This window comes from Ranitomeya variabilis, chromosome 8 (genome assembly GCF_051348905.1).
Source record: "Ranitomeya variabilis isolate aRanVar5 chromosome 8, aRanVar5.hap1, whole genome shotgun sequence".
In the NCBI taxonomy this organism is placed as follows: Eukaryota; Metazoa; Chordata; class Amphibia; order Anura; family Dendrobatidae; genus Ranitomeya; species Ranitomeya variabilis.
Window position 1 is genome coordinate 23,985,749 of NC_135239.1, and position 10,991 is coordinate 23,996,739.

A 10,991-nucleotide genomic window follows, 5' to 3' on the forward strand; every position below is an offset into this window, starting at 1 on the left:
TATCATTGGGAGAATTTATAGGCGTAGAAAACACGAGTTCTTACATGTGTGACATGACTTGAGTTCATAGAAGCTGGAGGCTCAATATCATCTACAAATCAATAGGATACATAACACTGGAAGCTCCTGGGTCTCAGTGCAATATCAGGGTCCCTGATTTACCATTTGACATTTATAATATTCTGGTCTTCCTATCTGGACTTTTGAGCCCCAGAGGCTTGGGAGTGGCTGCTAAATGTGCATTTGCTATAGCTATATCTGGGATCATAAGTTTAAAAGAGTTTATCTATGTATCTCAAAACTATTAGCTATCTATTTATTATCTATCCATGTATGTATCTCATATCTACAGTGCTGTGCAAATTAATTGGGACAAAGCAAAAAAATAAAATGTTATTATGCACTGTTACATACTAATTCTGAAAATTACCTTTTTCCACTGGCTAGTTGACCAAGATTTATTTATTATATATTAAAACTGGTTTGAATCACTGACTGGTAACCAACTTACTTAAAAAATGCTTTGTCCCAATTAATTTGCACAGCACTGTATCTATCTATCTGTCTATCTCATATAGTATCTAGCCAAACCATTTAGCATCCAACCATCCATCTATATATATCATGTCTATTTATGAATCTGTCAAACAATCCATCATTGAGGAGTAGAGTGGCTAGAGGAAACCCTTGGATCCACAGATCACTGTGCCAATGCATGGATTTCCATACTTAAGTGGCGGACAATAAGGGATTAACTGTAGTTTTCATGTCCACTATATAATGACTGAATTTAATAGAGCTCCTAATATACCTATTTAGATACTTCTATATTTAGGGATTAGTCAGACTACAGTTATCAAATGTAACAAACAAGTTCATCCGTTGTGTTCAGCAAAGTTTACCGGGAACTTTATTTCACAACTGACCATGAACATCTTTGTTCTTATCTGAGAATATTTAAATCAAGTCTGACACCTCTGTTCAACCCAATTGGCCAATGGAGATTTTGCAAAAATAAACTCAGTTTTCACAGCTGCTTAAACCAAATATAAAATGACATTGACAAATAGGTTCTTGCGAAACCTGTGGTTTAGCAAGTCAGTCTCCAGTGCGGTGTCAGTTGGATTAATCATGTGGCTTTCCAATGTCTTCCTGACATTGAGACTTCAAAAATTGTAGTACGCATGTAAGGGGGTTGACTATGATGTGTTGTGTACCTTTAAAGAGTAATCCCTAAAGAAAAACAAGTTATCCCCTATACCAGTGGTTGGATCTCAGCGATCCCGAGAATGGTGCTCTGAAGGCCTCGCCTGAACAGAGCAGAGGTGTACATGCACTGCCTCCATTCATTGTTTAGGATACTGCCATATGGAGCCCTTGGCCTTTTCCTGCAGTTAGCTACAATTTTGACAGGCAAGCTACATACTAACAGTATTTTCATCCCAGACCAGTAAGTAGAGGTTAGCAGACATTTTTAAAATTACTTTATATGAAATGACAAGTGCCGAAAAGCGCGTTGGGGAGGACGCCATCCAGGTGCCAGGGATCTACATTGCTACTGTGAGTTATCCTCCACTTGGGATTTATTTTTACACTCTATCCTCTTTTTCTACACAAGACACATGTTGTATTTTGTTACTTGATGCCCCGATATCCAAATGGCACACACTGTTTATTAACCATGAATCCATGGTAATACTTACTCAGGTTATATTGCATAATCACTTTATTCATATGTTAATAATTTGCACAATTGTTTTTTATACTCTCTATCCATTTTTTGTGCTGTGCAAATCATTCTGCCACTTCTTCCACCCAGTCCTACTGCTTTTACTCTCCTGGGTGTGTGTCCTTGTTTTTATGTAATTTTACCTTACTCTTATCATTGATATTTCTTCTGTTATTTTACCTGTTTAACTTAATAAATTGTATTTTCTCACCATAATACCTTGAACTATAGGGTCAGCTTCTTTTTGCTCTTTTACTTTAGTGATGTGAACAGAAATAAGTGCCTAAATGGCAGTGCAAATTATTTAGACCTCTGTAAGTAAAATTTAGGTAAGAGAGAGGAAAATGAATATTCCACCTACTGCAATACTAAATAATAACCGTATTATTTGAGTTTTAGAATGGCTAAGTTAAAGGTCTGACCTTAACCCCCCCCTTCACGACCTATGACGTATAGGTACATCATTGGTCATGTATTCCCCTTTGATGCGGGCTCTGCCGATCACTGGAGATGAAGCAGAATAAGTGTGTTGACGTCAAGGGGGATTACACTGTAAAGTAGTAAGACAAATTTTCTCAGAAAATTTAGTTTTCGGATTTAGGTAGATACATTATTGAACACTCCTTATATAATGTGAATAAAGGTCACCTAGATTCAAGAATAACGTTTGCTATGGGACCCATTGGACACTAGTTCATCATTGCTTCTGCTCCTTCATTTTAGCGATCAATAGGGGTCTCGACACGTGAAAAGTTTTCTGAAAGTGCGGTTATGCCTAAAGCAATTAGAGCAAATAACATTTGTTAGGGCTCACTCACACGCCGTATAACATGGCTGAGCGCTCTCTGATGTTTTATCAGATAGCACTTGGACCAATGTTATATTATGGGTCAATGCCGATTTGCATTTTTTTAATACAGATTCAGCAGTAGAATAAAAATAACAGCATGCTGTGAGGTTCTGCGCAAGTTGGACCATGGGCACTCATTCAAGTCTATGGGTGCAGGCAAAATATTGGTCTGCATTTGGATGTCATCCTAGTGCAGTCCGATTTATGCGGACATCGACAATGGAGAAATAAATTTCTCCTTCTTCTCCGTGCCTGTGATAAGATGTTCTCATGTGAGAGAATCTGATCACAGTAAACTGACACAAATCTGATGAGATTTTGAGCCAAGTGTCATTACTGTAATCGATCCGATTTTCTCGGAAGAGAGAATCATTGCTTGTGTGAGCGAGCCCTTAACAAAATTTTTTCTTGACACAGGTAACATCTTGTCTAGATTACTTTCGACCTATATATAGCTATAGACATGATGGACCAGGGTGAAGATTGAAGATTTCTAGATAAAGCATTAGTCACAAATTAATGCAGCCAAATCAATTAACAAAGGGAGGAAATTATTACATACCGCACTGCATTCTTATGAAGAACAGTGTAGCATTCATCATTACATTACATTAATATATTCTGCAATCTACTTATAGTCTATCTTCCCAGTTCACATTAAAATCAGCTTTTTGGCAGGATCAAATGCACTTTAACATTGCCAAATATGTGGAGAATCTACAAATGATGGACAGGTACAACCCCAGTATGACCAGGGCACAGCAACGTCCTCTCAGTCTATGAGAACTACAAATGTATTGAGCTGCTATTCCCATCGTGTTTTGTTCTTACCTTGCTGGATGTTTAGTTTCTTTTCATCCTCCAAGGAGGAAAAGGTCAGAGATTCTTATATAATGATTCTCCCTCACTAGCTATTATTTGGAACTTTGTATCAGGAAAATGGTCTTCCAAGGCTCAGTCTGTGGTGCTGTAGGTTTTGTTGTCCTCTAGCTTCAGAGTTTTTCTACATGTGAGGCTAAGCTGAAATTACACTGAAAGATAATCGGGAACGAGTGCTTAAAAACGCTTATTTCACAATTATCTTGCAGTTTAAACAGGCTGCCTATCACAGCGCAGTGCAAAAGATCATTATTTTATAGCAGCTTAAGTGATCTCTAATAGATCTGTAATAGATCCCCCAGTGCGCATCATTTACTTTGGTCTACTTGTGTAAATAAGCTATTAAATGACCACCAGTCAGTAGAGATTTACCAATCAGTGGTGGTATCATGCCTCTGGTTGGTCCATATAAAGAGATCCTTAGTATGTACTTTGCTGTGGACTTTAGTATATTGTTAGCTCGTATGATATTCTCATTCTGGGCCATTTTTATAACTTAACACTGCTTTACTCTTCACAACTTTATCCCTGACCTGTCTGGTGTGTTCCTTGGTTTTCATGAATCGTTTTGATCCCTAATGTTCTTAAACAAACCTCTGAGGCCTTCACAGAACAGCTATAGTTATACTAAGAATAAATTATACAGGTGGTTTCCATTTACTATTTCATTATGTGACTTCAGGAGGCAATTGGTCACTCGGGATTTTATTTAATACAAATACTGAATACAAATGCACATCACAATTTTCAGATTTATATTTAAAAAATATTTAGAAGACTAGGTATCATTACAGTTGCAATTCATAAATACTTGCCACTTTGTGTTGCTATATTGCATAAAATCATAATAATCTACATTCGAGATTGGGGGTATAACGTGAAAAAAAGGGCATGATATATTTTGTGGGGATCAGTTAGAACTTTTGCTATGGGTTCTTTGATTTTTATGCATGCCCCTGCTTTTGATTATCTTAAGTTTATCCCATTTTAGAACCAAAAACTTGTGTATGCATTAATAAATGGAGTACATAGCAAGGCATCAGAAATATGGAACCTTTTACTTCTATGGCAGTATTCATATCTTCTTCAGCAGGTGCAAATTTTTCACCTGTTTGTTGTGCAGATTAATTTTCCCTAGATAGTTGCATAGCTGCCATCAGAAGTTTACTATGTATAGAAAACTTAGAATATGGGGCGGTGGAGTGGCAGTTGAAGTTATAACAGACTTTTGTGTTTCCTCAAGTCTCGATGATATTTAGGAAACATCTTGTTGTTCCCTATGCTTTTTCCATTTATTTAACAATAGTAATTGTCCTTGCTAATCTTTACCTGAACAAGTAGCCTCTATAACGGTGTGTAAATGATTTAACCCCTTTCTGACCTCGGACGGGATAGTACGTCTGAGGTCAGATCCCCTGCTTTGGTGCGGGCTCCGGCGGCCATGCTACACTGTTCTTCATAAGAATGCAGTGCGGTATGTAATAATTTCCTCCCTTTGTTAATTGATTTGGCTGCATTAATTTGTGACTAATGCTTTATCTAGAAATCTTCAATCTTCACCATGATCCATCATGTCTATAGCTATATATAGGTCGAAAGTAATCTAGACAAGATGTTACCTGTGTCAAGAAAAATTTTTGGTAAGGGCTCGCTCACACAAGCAATGATTCTCTCTTCCGAGAAAATCGGATCGATTACAGTAATGACACTTGGCTCAAAATCCCATCAGATTTTGTGTCAGTTTACTGTGATCAGATTCTCTCACATGAGAACATCTTATCACAGGCGTGGAGAAGAAGGAGAAATTAATTTCTCCATTGTCGATGTCCGCAAAAATCGGACTGCTCTAGGATGACATCCAAATGCAGACCAACACCCAACCCCAGATCACAAAAAATGGAGATGTGACAGGTATCAGAAAATGGCGCAATTTTTTTATTAGCAAAGTTTGCAATTTTTTTCCACCACTTACATAAAAAATAACCTAGACATGTTTGGTGTCTATGAACTCATAATGACCTGGAGAATCATAATGACAGGTCCATTTTAGCAATTAGTGAACCTAGCAAAAAAGCCAAACAAAAAACAAGTGTGGGATTGCACTTTTTTTGCAATTTCACCGCACTTGGTATTTTTTTCCCATTTTCTAGTACACGACATGCTAAACCAATAATGTTGTTCAAAAGTACAACTTGTCCCGCAAAAAATAAGCCCTCACATGGCCATATTGACAGAAAAATAAAAAGGTTATGGCTCTGGGAAGGAGGGGAGCGAAAAACTTAAACGCAAAACCGAAAAAAGCTGGGGTCATGAAGGGATTAAGTGAACTTTAGAAAAACTCCCTATTTCTTTCATTATTTATCATCAGGATATTTCTAACCCATGACTATTAATGGTGTTACCATAATGTTACATTATTGCAATGCTTAATCACACAAGTTTGTAAGGGCCCCTTCACACTGTGCAATCAAAGTCTGAACGAGCGTTCGATTTGTGACGTTTATCCGTCCTCGTTCCGAGGTTGCAAAGTGTGACATGGCGTTACGATTTGCGACGCAGCCCAGCATCGTACGATGTGAAAGAAAGAGCAGAACTTTCTTTCGTCGTAAATGTCTCGCTGTGGCGGTCGAAATCGTAGTATGTGACGGCGGTCATACGAGCTCGTAATGCGACTACGTGGGTTGGGCTTCCGCATACCTGTCTCCTGATTGGGCGTGACGTTTTAGCACGCCCATGCTGGTAATACGTCACGCTCGGAGTCGTAGGACTATGGCGGTGTGAAGGGTAGCGTACGATTGCGACGCGTGACGTTCACATCGCAACTACGTCAGAAAAAGCGTTAACATCGTAGAGTGTGACCGCTGGCTACGAGCTCGTACTGCGATGTCGAATATGACGCAAATGCGTCGTAATCGTAGCAGAATCGACCAGTGTGAAGGGGCCCTAAGTTATCTTTCTAATGGAGCTAAAACTACACACAGCAGAGTGAGGTGTCATGCTCTGTAAGGCACCAATTCTAGTTTTCTGGCACAAATTAGTGTTAGGATTAGTATTTGTCACTCCATTTGTCATTCTCAGGGTGAAACCTGTTGGAACCATCTACAATGCAATGAGTGTCCCCTTACCTCAACCCATGCTGGGGTAACAACTTGTTAGCGGGTTATATTCCTCCACCATGCTCAGAGTAAAGGTAAATGCACCACAGGTGCTTGCCAAAATGTGGAGTTTCTTCAAATACAGTATAATATTAACAAAATAGGAACAGAGAAAAAACTGATGTACTCACTGGTAGCTAAAAAGTTATTCCTTTGTTACATACAGGGTGGATGATACAGGCCGACCATAAAGAGAGTGATGGCTGTTTCACACTCCCAAGCGCTTCATTCAGGGTCCATCTTATCTGTTGTCTCTGTGCACATATATCGGACTGCACACAGATGACATCCGAGTGCAATCCGATGTTTTACACGCACCCATAGACTTGTATGGGTGCAAGTGATACAAATATCAGCATGCGGTGATTGCTTCCTTATCCCGAATTGGCATGAGAAATGAATCGCAGATCTGCACTGCCCCATAGTATAACATTGGTCCGAGTTTTATCCGATAAAACATTTCTTTTGGTTTGTTCAATGCATTCAGGTTGAAAATGCTGAGCAAGTTGTGTTATGATGATTAAGATGTACCGTATTTTCTGGCATATAAGACGACCTTTTAACCTCTGAAAATCTTCTTAAAAGTCGGGGTCTCGTCTTATAGGGTGGGTGCATATGGTGGGTGGGGAGGAGTGGTCCCGATGACGAAGAGAGGGGGCGTCTCACTGGGAAGGTGTAAGTGGAGTATCTCCCATTACCTCATTATAGCAAAGCAGCGATGCTCTCTCTGCTGGGGGGACGGCATCAGCGTATCTCTGTGCAGCATCGGGGCTCAGCCGGCATTTCCTCAAAAACCTATATAGAAAGAAATACCAGAAATAACAATTTATATAGACCAATGAAAAAAACACTAAAATAATTAACCCCTAAAAAATTCCATCAGACAAAGAAAGATTCTTTTTATATTTCAGAAAATATATTTTATTTTAAAATTAATTGCAAATCACAAACATTTCCTCAAAGCCCGGAGGCACCGGCAGCTCCATTGCTGCGATGCAGTGGCCTCTGGGAAATGGCCACTGGGGGCGAAGCATGCTCAGATTCAGATCTCGTCCCGAGATCACGGGAGACGAGATCTGAATCTGAGCATGCGCCGCCCCCAACAGCCATTTTCCCGGAGGCCACCACATCACAGCAATGGAGCTGCCGGTGCCTCCGGGCTTTGAGGAAATGCGGAGCCCCGATGCTGCACAGAGATACGCCGCCACCGCCCCCAGCACAGAGCACCCACACTGCACAAAAAGGAGCCGCCGCTGCCCCCAGCACGGAGACCCCACGCTGCACATAGAGGAGCAGCCAACGCTGCCCCCCCAGCACAGAGAGCATCGCTGCTACAATGAGGTAATGGGGGATACTCCACTTACACCTTCCCTGTGAGACGCCCCCTCTCTTTGTCATCGGGACCACTCCACCCCACAATATGCACATTGGTCACCTGCCCTATAAGACAACACACAGCGTATAAGAAGGCCCCTGACTTTTAAGAAGATTTTATATTTTAAGTAGAAAAGTTGGGGGGTCGTCTTATATTCCCAGTCGTCTTATACGCCGGAAAATACGGTATTTATTCTGGCACTTCGGTATTTGTTTTTTGTGTTTTTTTATTGTTGCATATAAATGTTGAATTCAGAAAGTTGTAATTTGAAAAGAAAAAAGGAAGAAACTCACACAAACATAAAATCAGATGATTCAAAGCTTAAAAAAAAATAAAAATTTGATAGATCCCAAGTTGAATCCCTGTACACTAGAACACAAGTAACACACATGCATGTTTTCACAATTTTAAAACACAAGTTTTTTTCACAATTGCGCATCAAAAATTTTGAATTTGATTTCTCCAAAACAAAATATAAACAAACATAGTCTTGTGACATATCAAACAAAATCCGGTACCTTTCTGAGAAAAAAAAGTGCCTCTCCCACCTCTTTATCTTTATTCTAGCCCGAGATATGCTAAAAAATGTAAAGCCATACCAGGCTAAAATCCGCGCTTTTTCAAAACTTTAGAAATCTGTAAAAAAAATTAACTGATGAAGAAAAAAATTCAAAACTTTTAATTTGTAATTAACTAAAGTTGTATTTCATAAAAACTAAAAATAAAAAAAATCTAAAGACGTCAGGTAAAAAAATATTCATATTTGGATCACTTGATATGGAATGACCCTCACCCTGATCCTCCTTCCTCCTACCATGTTGAGTCCCAGGAGACTAGTGATCCCACACTAGGACACTACGAGGAGATCTTCACAACATCATTTCTTGATAGTGGGCTCTCAACCTGCATGTCCCAAGAGGGACAGGAGGAGATGCTGTTTAGTGATGCACAAAACTTAAAGTAGCCACGGTCACAAGAAGATGACGGTGAGGAACGGCAAATTTTGTCTAAGGAGGTACTGTAAGGGTACTGTCACACTCTGCAACTTTCCAACGATCACGACCAGCGATACGACCTGGCCGTGATCGTTGGAAAGTCGTTGTGTGGTCGCTGGAGAGCTGTCACACAGACCGCTCTCCAGCGACCAACGATGCCGAAGGCCCCGGGTAACCAGGGTGAACATCGGGTTACTAAGTGCAGGGCCGCGCTTAGTAACCCGATGTTTACCCTGGTTACCATCGTAAAAGTAAAAAAAAACAAACAGTACATACTCACATTCCGGTGTCCGTCGGGTCCCTTCCCGTCTGCTTCCCGCACTGACTGAGTGCCGCCGTAAAGTGAAAGCAGATCACAGCGGTGACGTCACCGCTGTGCTCTGCTCTTACATTCCGGCCGGCAGTCAGTCAGAGCGGGAAGCAGACTGCAAGGGACCTGACGGACACCGGAATGTGAGTATGTACTGTTTGTTTTTTTTTACTTTTACGATGGTAACCAGGGTAAACATCGGGTTACTAAGCGCGGCCCTGCGCTTAGTAACCCGATGTTTACCCTGGTTACAAGCAAACACATCGTTGGATCGGTGTCACACACACCGATCCAACGATGACAGCGGGAGATCCAGCGACGAAAGAAAGTTCCAAACGATCTGCTACGACGTACGATTCTCAGCAGGGTCCCTGACCGCTGCTGCGTGTCAGACACAGCGATATCGTATGGATATCGCTGGAACATCACGGATTGTACCGTCGTAACGACAAAAGTGCCACTGTGTGACAGTACCCTAAGTGATGATGAGACACAGTTGCCAATAAGTCATGTTGTTGTTAAGTCACCAAGTCAGGAGGACCAGGGTGCAGCGGAGGAAGATGAGGTGGTGGATTACAAAGTCACCAACCTGGGAAACTGGCATGCAGAGCAATGCCAGCAGCGCTAAAGAGGAGGGATCGGCAGTACCAAAACAGGCAGGAAGAGGCAGTGGGGCGACCAGAGAGAGAAGACAGGCAACTGTTCAGCAGAGCGCCAATATTTGTGAATTTCGCCATGAAAGAGTTAGGAATTCCCCAGTCTGGGACATTTTAAAGAAAGACAAAAAAGGTCATTTAAAACCTGTGCCATGCCTCCCGCCCTGCACCCGTTCTTCCACATTTTGAGACACCATCATCAGGCACTTCCAAAAACGAATCCAAGCACAGCGTTTAGCTGTACCTACCCCAGACATTGGAATTAGAAAGAAATTTCACAGCCAACCACCTACAGGCCCAAACACTAAACGGGCATAATTCCAGACTGCTTGTCTTGGAAATGTTGCCATTTCGGCTGGTAGATACTCATGGCAGCAGCCATCCCTCGGTACTTGGTCCCCAGCTGCCACTATTTTTCCCATTGTGGCATCCCTGCCTTGTACCAGCACGTGTCTGGGAACATTACCTGTGCCCTTACCATCTCACTTTCTAGGATTGTACACTTAACGACCAACATGTGGACAGCATTTCAGGCCAGGGATGCTATAGTTCCCTGACGGCACACTGGGTGAACATTGTGGAGGCTGGAGCCAAAACCCACACTGCATGGAACATGCGCTATCGACACTGAGGATTGCTGGCCCTACTTCTATCAGGGTTCCCTCTAACTCCTACACCAGTTCCTGCACTCCCTCCTGCTCTTCCTCATTCTCCAGCTCCGATTTGGTATCTCAGAGCACGTCGTCCACATCAGCCGGAAGCTGGAGGCACCGTAGCACTGCCTCAGCAAAGTGACAGCAATATCTGTTGAAGCTAATTTGTCTAGGAGAAAAAGCGCACACCGCAGTTATTGAAAAGAATAACTGAGAGAAATCAAAGTGGAGACCCTCGGGTTACATTCATCTTGGCCCAAAAAGAGTACTAGTTGTTCACCCTACTAGACCCACTGTCGAAGACCTGGACCAATTTCATGACACCCTCCAGCATTCAAGCCCTGATGACCGGGTAGTTTTGACAAGGAGGGAAAAGTTTTTAAAGATGG

General features: G+C 41.5%; 1 protein-coding gene across 1 annotated transcript in view; it reads right to left on the reverse strand.

Moving 5' to 3' along the window:
* The window catches only part of LOC143788243 (uncharacterized), a 107,218-nt gene that overhangs the window by 1,043 nt on the left and 95,184 nt on the right, over window positions 1–10,991 (reverse strand). Inside the window, exon 2 of the mRNA XM_077277759.1 lies at window positions 7,312–7,408. Coding sequence (XP_077133874.1) covers window positions 7,312–7,408 — 97 coding nt within the window. The remainder of the gene's footprint in view (window positions 1–7,311; window positions 7,409–10,991) is intronic.